General features: G+C 44.4%; 2 protein-coding genes across 2 annotated transcripts; one reads left to right on the top strand and one right to left on the bottom strand.

Annotated features, from left to right (window-relative positions):
- Window positions 1–475: 475 nt before the first annotated feature.
- Window positions 476–1,576, bottom strand: BLOC1S3 (biogenesis of lysosomal organelles complex 1 subunit 3). Its single transcript, XM_079323653.1, has 2 exons — window positions 1,536–1,576; window positions 476–983 (listed from the first exon to the last, which is right to left on the bottom strand). The coding sequence occupies exon 2, from the start codon at window positions 978–980 to the stop codon at window positions 501–503; it is 480 nt and encodes a 159-aa protein (XP_079179779.1). The 5' UTR covers window positions 981–983; window positions 1,536–1,576; the 3' UTR covers window positions 476–500.
- A 3,739-nt stretch (window positions 1,577–5,315) lies between these two features.
- Window positions 5,316–16,192, top strand: DHRS7C (dehydrogenase/reductase 7C). The gene is made up of 7 exons (XM_079323812.1): window positions 5,316–5,477; window positions 5,944–6,099; window positions 10,371–10,483; window positions 12,330–12,540; window positions 12,802–12,894; window positions 14,618–14,773; window positions 15,263–16,192. Exons 2-7 carry the CDS (start codon window positions 5,946–5,948, stop codon window positions 15,469–15,471), a joined length of 936 nt encoding a protein of 311 aa, XP_079179938.1. The 5' UTR covers window positions 5,316–5,477; window positions 5,944–5,945; the 3' UTR covers window positions 15,472–16,192.
- Window positions 16,193–16,346: the final 154 nt, after the last annotated feature.

Here is a 16,346-nt window from a genome sequence, read left to right as displayed (position 1 = left end):
ACACAGTGTCCTCATAGTGGGCCAGTAGAGCCCCACTATGGCTCTGACACCACCACGGCTTTATTCAGTTCCATGTCACATAAAACAGTAGCATTTGGAGATAACGGTGACAAGCCAGCACCAGGTTGCAGTTCAGGGATGGTGGCAGCAGCCAGGGCACCAGCAGCGATGATGACACCAGAGCATGCAGATCCTGGGGCACCAGGCTGGAAATCTCTGTGCCAGAGTTTGGTGTCACTGTGGCTACACTGGTGATGATGCCACCGTGGTGAGGAGGTCTCCAGGGTCACTGTGGGGTGCTGCAAACATGACTCGGTGCCACCAGAGCTGCATCGTTGGCAGGACGCTGATCCTGTCGGCGATCAGACACGCTGCCGTGGCAGGTGCGGTACTGGCGACGACAGGGACAGCAGCCATGCTGGCAGCTGCCCGCAGATGTCTGCCAGGTGCCAGTGCCGCCGCAGCGGGTTCGGTGCAGGCGGTGCCGCACGGCGGTGGGGTCAGAGCTGCCCGCGGATGTCGGGCAGGAGGTGACAGGCGGTGACGATGTCGATGGTGTCGGCCACGGCGCGCAGGTCGCGGCGGGCCAGGCGCAGGCAGTGCGCGGCGGCGGCGGCGGTGACCTGCGCCCGGCCCAGGGCTCCCCCCAGCCCGCCCAGGCTGCGGGCCGCGCTGCCGTAGCTGTGCCGCAGGGCGCTGCCCACCGCGCCCCGCAGCCGCCCCGTGCCCTCCCGCAGCCGCTGCTGCAGCAGCGACGGGCCGCCCCCCCACACGGCCGCCGGCTCCTCCGCCGGCACCGGCGGCGTCTTCGGCCTCTGCTCCTCCTCCTCCTCTTCCTCCTCTTCGGTCTCGGAGGCTTCGCCCGGCACCTTCAGCCCGGCTCCGGGCGCCTCCGCTGTGGTCTCCACCAGCAGCTCTGGCTCCGAGTCGCTCTCGGAGGCTTCGCCCGGCACCACCCGGGGCGGGCAGGGGGCGGCCATGCCCTGGGGGAGGCACAGGGGGGGTCAGCAGGGCAGCACCGGGGGCGATCCGGGTTCATCCCTTCGGGATCCCTCCCCGATCCTCCCTGTGCTCACACCCCTCTAACCCGCGCGGCCCTCGACAGCCACCCCAGGGGCTCCTGCAGCCCCACGGCCCCGGCAGTGACCCCCGACCCCACACCCGGGTCCCCTCGATCCCAGGGGCTCCCATGGCAGTGACCCCCGACCCCACACCGGAGTCCCCTCGATCCCAGGGGCTCTCATGGCAGTGACCCCCGATCCCACACCGGAGTCCCCTCGATCCCAGGGGCTCTCGCAGCCTCACGGCCCCAGCAGTGACCCCAGGTCGCCCGCTCCTGATCCCCCATCCCCCGAGGCTCCGGGATCCCGGGTCCCCCCGATCCCAAGGGTTCCCACGACCCGGCAGTGACCCCAGATCCCCCCCCCAGTGCCTGTTGCCCCCATCCCGCTCCCCCCCATCCCCTCTCCCCCATCCCGCTCCCCGGTCCCGGTCCCGGTCCCTCTCCCCCATCCCTCTCCCCGTTCCGCTCGCACCTCCTGCCCGCAGCGCCGCAGGTCACATGACGCGCCGCCCACGTGACCGCGGTCGGAAGCGGCGGCGCTCAGCATGGCGGGCGGGAGCTGCTGCCCGGCCCGTTAAAGGGCTCGTGGTGAGACCGCCCGGGAACCTGCGCTTCCACACGCAGGAGCCGAGCGGGGCTGGCAGCGGCTAGGGGCCGCTTCAGGGCCCTGAGTGTGGATTCCAGCAGGGCCCTGTAGCCTGAGAAGAGCATAGGGGTGGGATGTGGAGAGCCAGGATGGGATGGAATGAGGGACTGGCCCGAGGCAGGCTTCATGAGGGCGCGCTGTGGGACCAGGCTGGCGGCATTCCGTGACAGGGAAGACTGACCAGTGCCTCCTGCCGGCACTGCTGAACTGCTTTGGCATGTCCCACATCCATCCTCATCTCCGAACTGGGGAGCTAGGGCACGGCCTCTGGGAGCCCCCCTGGGGAAGGGGCTGGGATGCCTCTGGGGCACCGAGGCTGCAGATCTGTGGGCATCTGGGGCTTTAGGGGGTGGTGTAGAGCCCTCTCACATCTATAAGACCCCTCATATGATATAAGGATCAGAACCAGGCCTGGGAGCAGGGTCCAGACCAGAACCACGTTTAGGACTAGGACCAGGACTAGAACTGGGACAACAGCTGGGATACAGGATAACAACGGACTGAGACAAGGACCATGGGGGACACCACAATCGGGACCATGCTGGGGACCAGGACCAACGTGGTGAACACATCCAGACCCAGGAATGGGACTGGGAGCAAGCCCAGAACCAGACCCAGGAGGGGCAATACACCCAGGCCAAGAATGGCTGTGGACAGGCCCACCTGTGCTCTGGCACCCAGCCCTGGCTCCCAGGCACCCCAAATCCCACAGCAGCCTCACCTCCTGCAGCACTCTGAGCCCCTAACAGCACCCTTAGCCCTGCCCACAAAGAAAACATCAAAGTATGTACAGCACTTCTGAATAATGTGAAATGTCAGTAATGTAGATTTTTTACAAGTGCATGCTGATGCTTTCAAACTGGGTTGAGGACTGCAAGGAGATAAGCCCTAGGTCTCCATCAGTTTTCAGATTTGGACACACACTGTTCAGCTCTGGCATCATCTGGGACAGGTCCTGGAGCTCAGGATATAAATATTTCATGTATCTATATCAGGAGATTTCAGAGCCAGCTGAGGGAGGGGAAAGCCTCACTTCTGTTCAAGTTTCTCTGTAGATAATATACCCTTTTTAAGGGAACTGCCCTCTAGAACAATTTTTAGATATCCGTGTTCCCCTGGAGTTCCCAGCAGTGCTCTGAAGGTGGCAGTGCATAATGCATTTCTCAGCTATTTCACCAGATTTCTGTGCTTCAGAAGATTTGGGTGTTTTGCTTAATGCAGTCACTGTCCATTTGTATTTTCCCAGGTGACTCAGGAAGTTTTCCTTTATAATTTTTCGTTATATTAATGGATTTGATAGCATTTTATCTTTACAGTTTTATACACTGTGAGCTATCTAGTTTTTTTCAATTGACTTTTTCCTAGTCTTGCTTTTTTACATTTTTGTACCTTTATTCTGGTTCATTTGGAAAGAAATCACTTGGAACTCATAGAAGCCCTCTATCTCTAGTGTGTGCTTTTTTATTTTTTTAATGTTTCAACTTTCCAGGAAAAATGTTTCCAGAACCCTGAATGAATTAAACAAACAACACATCATGTTCCATAAAAGGAACAAACTGGCTCAGTTGCTGATAGGAAACTGATCATTTGTTTATTAAAAGCTGATGCTTTAAAAGCAAGAGAGGATAGCTGAGGCTTTAGGAATGATGGAAAATTGGATTTCCTCTCTGTTGCTGCAGGTGGCCTGGCATGACTTAATGTTTTTACATTGGCTTGCAGAAACTGATGTACACTGTGACCATTTTGCATTGAAAAACAGGTATTCATTCCTATCTGCCTCATTTCTTTTTTAGCTAGAAATGCATGCAGTGTTTCACACATTGACACATTATAGAATTCTGTGGTTTGGAAATCTTAAACCATGGGTTCTTTGGCAGGCAACTTCAACTGAGGTAAGAGTGGACATCTTGTTTCTTGAAGCCAGTAGCTTCTGGAGCAAGTTAGGTTTACAAAGCATGTCTGAACATCCCCTCCTACACTCACTTAAATAATCTCCAGAGTGACCACTGTCCTGGTACCTGCAGAACTGACCACGAAATCCTTGTTCTTTGTTGGAAATCTCCAACATCAATGGCCTGGTTATTTGTAGAATTGCATTCTCACACTGGAAATGAAAAGTAGAGTTTAGGTGACCAGTTACAGAGCACAAATAGAACTATGGATCTGGTTGTCAGAACTTGCAGTTTTAAAACAGTCATAATTTTTTTTCTTTTAATAAGCAAAACAGGGATGATTTATGGTGAACCATTCTTCTTCCTAGAACTCCAAAGGTCAGTTAATAAATGTCAGTTAGCAATCACAGCTTCTCTGCCCTTGAGACCTCACCTGGGATGTTCTGAGGACCAGAGTCCTGCTCTGGAGGCAGCTGGGACAGCTGGGGGTGTTCTAGAGAAGAGAAGGCTCTGGGGAGACCTCAGTGTGGCCTTCCTGTACTTGAGAGGTTATAAAACACAGAGAGAGAAAGGAGTTTTTGCATGGGTAAATAGTGACAGGACAAAAAGGTACATTGTTAAACTACGAGATATAGATTTAGATAAAATGTTAGGAACATATCCTTTACTCAAGGGATTGGTGTCACAGCTGTTCCAAAGAGCTTGTGGCTGCTCCATCCCTCAAAGTGTTCCAGGCTTGGAGCCTTGAACCTGGCTGGGGATTGGGTGTGGCTTGGACCAGCCTGGTCAAGGGGAGGTGTCCCTGCCCCTGGTACAGGAGTGCAACAAGATGAGGCTTAAGGCTCTTTCTAACCCAAACCATTCTGTGATTCTATGAACAGATAATGTCTCTACAGGAAATGTTAAATAGAGGTAAGTGTAAAAATGTGAAATGCAGATCACCTGTCTTAAATTGGAATGGTCCTAAAATTGCCAAGATTAAAATTTCCAAATGGAAAATTGGAAAGAGATCTCTCTTGCAGACAGCAAGAGTGGGAAGCAGCCTGCAGCCCCTGGGAGCACAGGATGGCAGCCTGGTCTGGAGTCCAGCACTGAGATCCTGCAGCAGCTCTGTGATGCTCTGACTGCCCAGCCAGCCTGCTCAGAGACCTTTCCCTGACACATCCAGACATCATTCCTGTTGCTGAACTGAGATTATTCCAGACATCCTTCCTATTGCTGAACTGAGATTATTCCAAACATCATTCCTGTTGCTGAACTGAGATTATTCCAGACATCATTCTTATTGCTGAACTGAGATTATTCCAGACATCATTCCTGTTGCTGAACTGAGATTATTCCAGACATCATTCCTATTGCTGAACTGAGATTATTCCAAACATCATTCCTGTTGCTGAACTGAGATTATTCCAAACATCATTCCTGTTGCTGAACTGGCATTATTTCAAGTGGCAACTTCTTTATGCTTGGTTTTGAAGACCTATTATGGCATTTACACAAATGTTGGATGAGTTAAGTCATTTGGAGGGTAAATCCCAAGGAACTGAGACATCATGAGCAGCTGCAGTGGAGCACAAGGCAGAAGGAGAGGTGGTTCTTTGTACAGGTGAATTGATGCTGTTCTCAGAGCTTTCCTGTGGCTGCCCAGGCTGTTGGGTAGATAGGTCAGGCATGCAGAGCACACTGGGCAGGCTATATTTACCCTGGCAGTGCCTCTGTCTCCAGGCCATACATAGCCACTCTCATTCAGGGCAAGCAGCCTCAACAAATCTGTGCTCTGTGGAAGTGCTGAAGGATCTTAATTAAACCTGTGATGCAAAGGTTTACAAAAATACCATAGAATGCTCTGTCTGTATCTGGAGTCTTCATAGTCATGGTAGGTGATTGTATCTTTATCTTTTAAAGCAGAACTATTGTCAGTTTTGTCTGAAATTTGTATTAAAAGCTTTTTCTCTGTTTTCTAATAATATCAATGTAATTAAAAGTTCAGTGTTTATTTTATGTTTTGCCTCAAGGCACAATTGACTATATATTCTTGTATATATATGTGTGTGTATGTTTTATTATGTTCTTGCCAATGTAACAGTAATTTTGCATAAAAGGAATCCAGATTTGTCTGACCATACAAAAATGAGAAAAACAAAGAAACAATATTACCCTGTCTATTAAAAAACAGTATTAAACCACTGATTGGAAAGGAACCTCCCTACTACTTCAAGTTGCATGCTGATCCCTAATTTTTCTATAGAAGAAAATATTGCTTTTTGAGCTAGGAATAATTGCAAAATAATGAGCGTGTATTGTGATTGCTGTACTCTCATGTGGTCTTTTGTTTCCCACAGCCATGGGTATCTTTTCTGTACTTGCTCTGCCATTGCTTCTCTTAGGGATCAGTGGAATTATTTATATTTACCAGTCAGTCAGGTGGCTGCTGTCCAAGTCAGCGGTGCAGAACAAGGTAGTGGTGATCACAGATGCCATCTCTGGACTAGGCAAGGGTGAGTTGTCTCATTTCTTCTCATTGTCAGGGAACAGAAGCAGCCAGAGCCACCCTCTGGGTGATAAACATGCACACATTGCCTTGGGTGTATTCATAACTGGCTGGATGATGCAGAAGCTAATAAATATATTTATAAACAAATCCTATGATTTTTTAAAGTGTGTATTTGCAGCCTCAGCCATGGGAACTACTGGTGAATTAGCAGGAGCTGCAGAGCTTTGTATTTATTTAATTCAATAGAAGGAGATGTTTTATAAGAACACTGAGTGCTATTTTTAGCATGTTCTACTGTAAGATCTCCTGGCACAGGCTGTCAGTGCAGGGTGGCTGCACAAACAGGTGTCACCTTTCTCTCTACATGTTCTTTTTCAGCCCTGGGAGACTTCAGCAGTTCCTGCTTCTTGTGAACAGCAGTGCTCATCTCTCTTGCCCCTCATTGCTGTTCCCTTGGCATCCTGCAGTGCTTCCAGCTGGGCTGCCTAGCTCTGTGCAGTGTGAGCACAAGGAGGGGGAATGCCTTGGAGTGCCCACCCAGAACAGAGGCTGGGCAGTTAGAGAATAAAGTGGGGATTTATTAAAGGCCTTCAGTAGATACACCTTGGGCAGTCAGGGCTTCCCAGAGGCTGCACCCAGAATGGACAATGGTCACAAGCTTTTCAGGCAATTGTAAGTTTGGTCTGTTTGCATATCAGAGGTTAATCTTCTATCAGGAGATCAAAATTATGAGCACAGGGCAATCTTTTTAAAAGATGGTTTATTGCCTCATGGCATCAGTCTCATAGAAAGGTGAGAATTATGATGTTACATGCAATGCCATAATATCAGAAGCTGTCTAATTCTAATTCAGTTCTTATAATGCCTTATATTAGTTTTTTAGCCAAACACACACTGCTATGAAACTTGGTACTCTCTTTTTGCACCAGTCTTTAATTGCTTTGCTCTTCGAGGCTTTGCCTCAATGTGTCATTTTTAACCAGTCATGTAACACTTCACAAACCTACCTCTTAATACTTCTTACATACATCTTGAATTAAAATACATTCTTAAATACATCTCAAACTTCTAACTTTATAACAGGTTCTATTGCTAAACTTTCAAGTATTTTACTGTTCCTTAACATAATGCTTTGCTTACGTAATGCATATCTCTGTTTGCTTAAAACATATTTCTACTTAAGCTACAAACTTATATTCTTGTTTTATATCTGTTTCACTTTCAATGCTCTAGTTCTCCAAGGCTTCTCCAAGGTCTTAGGTCAAACCTTGTGTCCATCTCTATCTCTCAGCCTGTGTGCACAAGGCCTGGGAGCACTCTGTGCTTGCAATTCCCACATCCCTCCAATTGCAGCTTTAGGTAATGAAGTCATATTCCCCCAGTTTGCTCCCCCCCAATTCACTTTTGTTTATACTTTTTGGGGCCTGAGGCTGTGCTGTGCCCTTGGATCACAGGCCCAGAGGGATTGTTTTGTCTGACCAAAATGTGGAGACAGTAGCTAACAGTAGTTAGCAGTAGTTCTGGCCAGAACCAGGGGAGTTATTTTTCAAATTTGTTTTAGAGAGGCATGGTTTAGAGTACTTCCACTGAGATTGGATGTATTGTAGAATTATATGATGTCTGGGTTTCTAGATAAAGAATCTCACTTGGAGCAGAAATATCACCTGTGCTGAATTTGTTTGGCTGTGGCATCAAGCCAAATCTTGGACTCCTCCAGAAGAAAGAACATTTATTGAACATTTCTCCAGCTGTTTTTCTCCAGCACTGCATGACCCTTGGGGAATATTTTCTTAACTTTGGTTTGCTTATTAACATTTTTTCCCCTCTTTTTTTTTTTTTTTTCTCTTTTTTTTCTTTGTTTTTTTTTTTTTTTCTCCTGTGGCTAGCTGCTACCTTTCTCTTGAGGCTGGAAAGGCAATTGTGTGTGTGTGGTGCCCCCACACTCCTTTTCATGTAGTTAAAAAATGAGATTACTCAAAGCACTTTTATTTTATTCCCCTAAATATACCTATGACAAGTATCCCATAGGTTGACACCAGGATGTTATTTGCAGGCTTGAATGATTCCAAATAATGCAGAATTAACTTTCCACTCAGGCATATGTGATGGCCTTTCATTCAAAGCTTTAAAATACCAGCTGTGTGGCCAGCTGCTCTGGATGTGGGCTCTAAGGAAACAGCCAAATTCTTTTCCTACATGCCAGAATTTCCAGACTAAAGGTGACATTCATTGAAGTTAAAAAAGAGAAACAAATCTATGATGATTGAAGATGTTTTCAATGGTTTGGGGTTGTTATTGAAACCTAGTTCCTGTTTCTTCTGAGTGCTGTAACTCAGAAAAATACATTGAAGTTCTAGAGGAGAACATCATTGGTTTCCCTTTTTCACCTTTATTGCTGTTCACATACAAGTCTTTTTCTCATTTTTTTTTTTCACAAGATTGCCTTAACTGTTGTTTATAGGGAAAATATTGCTATAATTGTTCTGGAAAATACTCTTTTGGACATTAAATTAAAAACCCTTTTATGCTAGAAAAAAAAAAAAAGGAAAATGGAAGGTGTTCATAAAATTACTGTTATAAATAATGAAAAAGTTTGTTTAAATAAAAGCTTCCAGCTGCACAGGTTTGAAAAACTACAAGGGTGGATCCATAAATACTTTCATACAGATATTAAGAGTTTAACATGATCATTTAAGAAATCTAAAAATGGGTAGATTAGCATCACTGGATTTCCTGTGGGTATTGAAATCTGAAGGAAATGCTTCTTGGAGGACAGCAGGCCATGGCACTGGGGTTGTTCTGTTCTGACAAAGGAAACAGGCTGGCACAGCATGGTAAAACCATGTTCCTTTTCCTCCCATGCTGCCTGTGCATGTGGCTGTCATAGATTTGATTAGGGACCAGACAGAACTTCAAGGCTGAGAGCTTTTCTGAAGAAAGACTAAATCAGGAGAAATAACTCTTGATTTTCAATTATATAAGCACACAAAACCAACCCACTGCCAGTTACCCCTCTGGCTGCACCCAGAGCACACCTCTGGTTTCATCCTCAGGCCTGTCTGCAAGAATTTATCTATTCTGAGGAAAAAGGGCAGGCAGTTGTGAACTTTTCCTGGTTAGGAGGACAGCCTTGATGGATTTCTGGATTGAACATCACTGTTTCAGCTCGGTTGAGCTACAACAGGCACCTGGAGATCCAGAGGGATCCAGCCAACAGTGGATGCCCATGGGGTATCTGTGCTTCATGTTTTTAAATAATGCAATACATGACAGGATGGTGAGGAACATACTCTCCCTCAACACACCTAGAGAAGAAAACAGACCAGACACAAGCTGTCAAGGTGCTCCAGCCTTGTATTTCAGCATTTAGCTTGAAGACCACATGAAGACCCTGCACTAAGGGTTGGTTGCTGTCTGGTAGCCAGTGCTGAGCTGGGATGGGAGGTAACACTCACTGCCAGCTCCTGTTGTTATTTGAGTCCCCTCTTTCAGAAATGCACCATCATAGTTCACTTGTGTAAAAAAGGGAGAAGAATTCTCTGAGACCTGTCTTAAATTGAGGTAGACCCCTAGCCTAGACCTTTAGTGCCAGCCCTGCATTCCCAGAAACTTTTTGGTGCTTTTCTCAGGAAGGCTTCAGGGGATGTAGCTGAACAAGCTGATGCCTCTGCTTGCTGGGAAGGTTTAGTGCTCAGGAGATAAAGCTCTTGGGATGGATTATATCTGGAGGGGAGGGTCTTTTGGAGAAAGGACTCTCCCATGAGTGCTTCACCAGTGGGCCAGTTTAAGTAAGTTTAGTGTTTTTCAAAGTTGTGGGTGAGTTCTGTGTTGCCAAGAGTCTGTTAACTGGGGCTGGCTGGTTTCTTTATAGAGCAGCAGACATGAAGGTTTGCAAAAGATGCATTTTGAATTTTATGTGTAGTTTTATTTATAGCACGTGTGTCTGGGAAGGACATGCAGACAAATTTTTCTAACTCATCATCCATTGACTAATATGGTTATTTTCTACTTTTTAATTAAATCTCATTACTTAACAGTGGCATTGTGCTGTATCATTAATATGCATTATCCCATAACATTAAATTTAATTTATTTCTCACCTATGTACCATCACAAACCAATGCTTTCTTTTTCCTTCATATTATTTCAAAATTTATGAGTTTTAAAGCATGGATTCAACACCCTTAGTAAAACCAGCATTCCATTTCAAGCAAAACAAACAAAATCAATTTGCCACTATTGTAATGATATATTTTTAATGTCTTTCTCTCCTAGAATGTTCTCGTGTGTTTCATGCAGGAGGAGCAAGGCTTGTGTTGTGTGGCAGGAACTGGGAAAAGTTAGAAGCCTTGTATGATGCCTTAATTAGTGTGACTGACCCCAGCACGGTAGGTACTCATAGCCTGGGACAAACCTTGCTCAGAGGGACAGAATGTCATTCTAGACCCAGTAAAACAATGTGAAACAGGATTTTCTGTCAGTGGTGGCTTTGGTCACTCAGGTAATAACACCAAACACAGTCCAGAGAGACAGAGAAACACACACCTCTGAGGGTATTGAGAGCATGATGCCAAAATTCTGCTCTCTGGAGCTAATCCTGTCAAGCCTCTGAGTGCTCCTGTGTTCTGAACAAGCCACCCAGCTAGAAATCCTCAGCAGAGGAATCTGCCTGGTCATTTGGATGAAAGGGATCCAAATGCTTGATTTAATGACAGGAAATTTTTCATATAATTACTGTGCTCAAGGAGTGGGAGATAGGTCTAAAGATCAAATTCATTTTGAGCTTCTCTACTATTTGGGGAAAAGTTCCAGGTAGAAGGGATTTGGAGTAAAAACAAGAGCAGTCTTTTCCTCATGGCCACTGACAGTGGACCTGCAGAGCTGCTCCTCCTCCAGCTTTTTGGCGGGAGTTTCTTGAGGTTCATGGCAAAGCTTCCCTTCTTTGACCAACACACAGTTGACTCATTCCAGGGCACAGGTGTTCCTGAAGGCATCACATAAATTTTGCAGCCATTTTTCATCAGACCTACAAATATTTGTATTTTTTCTTTTTTTTTTTCTTTCTTTTATTTTTTTTTTTTTTAGTGGGCTTCATTCATCTGCATAAATAACCACAAAAGTAATGTGTTCATGTCAGCCTGCACAGATTCAACTAGGAAAAAATATTAAGTGTGATTAAGTGTTCTGCATTACATTGTCTAAGTAATACAGTCAGGGAAAAAGCTTCGAGTTCATTCCTCTGTCCCACAGCTGATAAAATCTGTTTTTGCAGAATCATACAAATGTGAACTCCATTTGTATAACCTATAGCAAAACAAACCATTCCTACCTTCCATCTGCCCCATGTGTATGTAGCTCATCTATCAAAGCACTAAACCCCAGTCTCTTGCCAGCCAAGGGCTCTTCCCAGAAAGACTTGAACTGGTAGGAGTCACCCTTGTGTCTATTTTCTGTCCCCATTGATTGCAGGAGAGACAAAACTCACTGGGATCAAGTCCAGCTGACCCTCCCCATGGTGTTCTGCTTCATCTGAAGTTCTGTGTCTATGAATACCCATTCTCACAGAATCACAAAATCACAGGATGGGTTGGATTGGAAGGATCTTAAACACCATCCAGTGTCACCCCCTGCCATGGCAGGGACACCTTCCACTGTCTCAGGCTGCTCCAACCTGGCCTTGGGCACTGCCAGGGATCCAGGGGCAGCCACAGTTTCTCTGGGAATCTGTGCCAGGGCCTGCCCACCCTCACAGGGAAGGATTTTCCCCAATATCCCATCCAGCCCTGCCCTCTGGCAGTGAGAAGCCATTTTCTGTGTCCTGGCACTCCAGGCTTTTGTCCAAAGTCCCTCTCCAGCTCTCCTGGAGCTCCTTTAGGCACTGGAAGGAGCATTAAAGTCCCCCAGAGCCTTCTCCAGGCTGAACAACCCCAGCTCTCATTTCTGGGCTTGTTCAGCCTGGAGACAACCACCTCCTTTTCAAGAGTGAGTTAATCTCAGAATCTTAAGTTTATGTAAGAATGTCAAAAACACTTTGAGTATCAAGATAAATTCATTTACAAGACAAGGAAATAGAAATAATAGAAATAGAAATAGAAATAGAAATAGAAATAGAAATAGAAATAGAAATAGAAATAGAAATAGAAATAGAAATAGAAATAGAAATAGAAATAGAAATAAATAGAAATAGAGTTTGTGTATAACAAGCACCATTGAAATGAGTCTTTTGTTCATCAGACATATGCTCCAAAGCTGATGCTCCTGGATATCACAGACATCAGCTGCATTCGAGATGTGGCTAAGGAAATCCTGAACTGCTATGGCTGTGTGGATGTGCTGATCAACAATGCAAGTATGAAGGTGAAAGGAGCAGTGCAGAGCATTTCACTGGAACTTGATAAAAAGATAATGGATGCCAACTATTTTGGACCTATAACATTAACCAAAGGTATTTTATTTTTTTGTTGTTGTTTTTTTTGCTGTTGCCACTTAAATCACATGGACAATAAAATAGGTTAATACTGCAGCCAACTCTCTGTGTAGAATTCAGGTGAAGTCTAGAAGACAATTTCCAGCTGTTGGATTTTGTGATACTTTTGCTTTCAGTATTGAGACAACTTTCATTGAATTTGTGCTGTTCACACTTCAGCTCTCACTCCTTTTCACGCTTTTACTTATGTGACTCTCTCTTGTATTTCTCTTTTTGCAGCCATTCTTCCTAACATGATCTCAAGAAGAACTGGCCATATTGTTCTCATTAATAGCATCCAAGGGAAAATAGGAATTCCATTTCGTGCAGCTTGTAAGTTATACATTGCAAAAACATACATTTTAGTGCATAAGTTGTGAGGAGTCTGTGGCACTCATCATAGGTTATTAAAAGTGCTAATTTGCATCCAAATTTGGTATTACTACAGTATTTGGCTGATTTTTTTTTCAAATTGTAACTCAATTAGAAATAGTGAAAATGCTACCTTTGAAATATTACTGCTGCTAGACTTGAGAGTAGGATGATAAAAAAATGTGACAGAAATTTTTAAATATATGTATAAATATATATTATGTAGTTAAAATCAATATCTGATCTATACTTGTGCATATTGATAGAAACCTTTATGAAGAATAGAGTGCAAATATAAAATATGAGTAGATAAGAGATACTGCTTTGTGAAGCAATAATGTGTTTAGGTGTGGGAGTTTAAAAGGAGATGTAGGAATTGCTTTCTGCTTGGCTTTCCAGAAAATTTTCAAGGTCTTTCATCCAAAACTCCTAAGGAATCAAGGCTGTTCTGAATTCTGACAGAAGGTCTTTGCATTAATAAAATATAAAATTAGTAGACAGAAAATATAGGAGATAAGTAAATTGATGTTTTAAACGTGGGACAGATGTAAACAGACATTTTTAGCTTGACACAAAGAGTGAGTGATGGGCTCTGAATTAAAAAGTCTGTGAGACCTCAAAATTGTGAGTTACAGAGCCATGAAAGCAAACTACAGTGACATAAGCTGTAAGGAAAGCAGCAGAAAAAACTAAATTAAAACATGTCTTTATGTCTTTGTAAATTTATGCATAAGTCTATGCAGAGCCCACATCTAAGAACTACAAAAAGGGCTCAAAAAGGAAGCAGCACATTGATGTGACATCTGGAATACTTCCCATCTAGGATACAGACAACTGTGTCAAGATTCATTGTGTGTGTGTAAAACCACAGGAGGCAGAAAAGCCAACAGAGAGAGTTTTTACAGTGCCCCCACCAATATTGATTTGCATGAAATGAAGCTGCCAGTAGAAGGGATGTCAAAATGAATGCATGCAGGAGCATCTCTGTTCCCAGAGCCCCCTGCCATTGCCTAGATGGGCACAGGTTGATTTTCACTGTAAACTGAGTCAAGCAAAGGTGGTTGAGCACTTTGCACTCTGCTGCACTGCACACACAGTTCTGTTTGCTGATCAAGTCTCACATACTATCACCTTATTCATACTGTTCTCAATAACAAGACTAAAAGCAGATAAAAACAGTCTTGACATTTAGTTACTTTAAAATTCACTTTAGCATTAAAAGTAGCTCAGATTGCTGCTGAAGGGCAAAGTCCTAATGAGTTTACAAAGCATGAGGAGCACTGCATTCCAGCAGTGGGCATGTATTGCACTGCATTTTATGGAAATGTTACAAGCTGCAGAAACAGAAGGTGTGAGGACTCATTTCAGGGACAATTCCATCCCCCAAAGACATGTTTGAACTGTAGGGATAACAGAATTGTTATTTCCCAACCTGGAATGTGCTGTTTCTGACTGGGAAATGCAGCCACGTGCTGTTTGACATGTCCAAGAGACTATCCTGTGTAGTAATTTCTTATTGCTTGTTTTAAATAGATCATATGATAATTTCACTGGGTGAAATAATTCTTTTGCATTTTTGGTTAATCATTCCATGTTTATTTTCCCAAACACTGCTGCTTTATTATACACCTGCTTCCATGCAACCATATATCTAAACATGCATATTTGTGCTTTTCACTTTTAGATGCTGCTTCCAAGCATGCTGCTGTAGGCTTTTTTGATTGCCTTAGAGCTGAAATGGAAGAATTTGATATTTCTGTCAGCACTGTGAATCCAACCTTCATCTGTTCATACCATCGCCAGCCAGCACCAGGCAACTGGGAGGCATCTATTTGGAAATGTAAGTTTGGGGGGATGAAGATGAGGCACATAAAGCAGGAAGGAGGCTTTACCAGGGTAAAATAAAAAGGGAAAATAATGGAAATGACAGAAAAGATGAACAGGCATGAGGAGCAAAAGAAAAGAGATACTGGAGAAGTAATATTGGGCTGGTGAAAAGAGAAGGAATGAGACAACATTATGTGAGAAAATAAATAAATCAGGGCATCAGGAATGGAGGGGCAGGAGAGCTTGAAAGGTCCAAAGGGACAATTCCACTGCACTTAGGTTGCTCCTTTTCTTAGAGACTTCAATGATTTTACCTCAATTATAAAAAGATCTTGGCCACATACTGCTGAGGAGAATGGAGAGGAAGGGTTTGAAAGTGCATAGAAATTAAATTGATTTGACTGATTCACTAGTTCTTTATCTTTTTATCACCATTCCCTCACAGCATCTGCCTGTCTGTCTGCCTGTGTGTCTGGAGCCCTCACTCCTCTCTTGTTTACAGTTTTTTTCAGGAAGGTGTCCTATGGTGTGCACCCCGTGGAGGTGGCAGAGGAAGTCCTTGCCACAGTGAGCAGGAAGAAGCAGGAGGTGCTGATGGCCAATCCCATCCCCAGAGCAGCAGTTTACATTAGAACATTCTTTCCTGAGCTGTTTTTTGCCATTGTTGCCTCAGGGATTAGGGAAAAGCTGAAGACAGAAGAGGAAAATTGATTTTGTTCAATTATTTTCTTTGCTTTTGACCTGAAAAAAAAAAAAAAAAAAAAAAAGAATGTTTTCTGTTTTGAAAGTAAGTGACTTGTGCTGCTTGCTATGGGTAGAATAATGCCACTGTCACTGACACACACATTCATCTAGAAAGCTTCTGCTCTTCTGGTTTTAGGGATGATGACAATGTTCCTTTGGAACCAAACTGCTCTTGCTGCTGCAAGTCCCATTGCTCATGTAACTTCCAGCTCCAGCTCACTATCATACCTCACTCTCCAGTAGAATCACCAAACATGAGAGGAATTCTGAGGGCTAAGGAATATGTCATCTTGCAGGGACATGAACCTTTTGCTGTATCTCTGAGCTGCTCTGGCTCCAAGGACTCTCACTCAGGGAGGTTCTCACCACTGGGATGCAGGGTCAGCTCCTGCAGCACCTGCTGGAATTCATCCAATTTCTGCTGTAGCACTGGGGTTTTACTGTTGTGTGAGTGAATATGCCTTAACTGAGAAGCCAAACAGTAATTTGTTCAAAATTTTCTTGGTCCTTAGCAGAACTCTACTCCTTCAAACCAATGGCCATTTGCTGTGATCTCAGTGATATTTTTTTCTGTACCTCAGCAACAGCCAAGTCCCCCACATTTCCATAAGAGCAAGATGCAAAATAAGCATGATTTCATCAGAAAAGGATCAGGCACCACAGGACATTCCAGCTAAACATGAACCAATATTGAAAGAGGTAAAATAACACCTGTATCCTATCAAGAAAATTTTTAAAAACACATGTTTTTTTTATCTAGAAAGTAGAGGAAATTTGTATCTAAATGATTTTCCAGTTCCTAAAATGTACTGCAGAGAAGGTGGGGCTGGACTGTTCTCCAT

The sequence above is a fragment of the Erithacus rubecula genome (assembly GCF_903797595.1).
Source record: "Erithacus rubecula genome assembly, chromosome: 20".
NCBI classification, from domain to species: domain Eukaryota; kingdom Metazoa; phylum Chordata; class Aves; order Passeriformes; family Muscicapidae; genus Erithacus; species Erithacus rubecula.
This window is presented reverse-complemented; position numbering and strand designations above follow the sequence as displayed.

Bases quoted from the DNA above. Each gene is read 5' to 3' on its own strand.
- BLOC1S3 (XM_079323653.1), bottom strand. From the start codon at position 980: ATGGCCGCCCCCTGCCCGCCCCGGGTGGTGCCGGGCGAAGCCTCCGAG.
- DHRS7C (XM_079323812.1), top strand. From the start codon at position 5,946: ATGGGTATCTTTTCTGTACTTGCTCTGCCATTGCTTCTCTTAGGGATC. The intron at 12,541-12,801 runs GTATTTTATTTT...CTCTTTTTGCAG, and splicing joins ACCTATAACATTAACCAAAG to CCATTCTTCCTAACATGATC. The intron at 14,774-15,262 runs GTAAGTTTGGGG...TCTTGTTTACAG, and splicing joins GGAGGCATCTATTTGGAAAT to TTTTTTTCAGGAAGGTGTCC.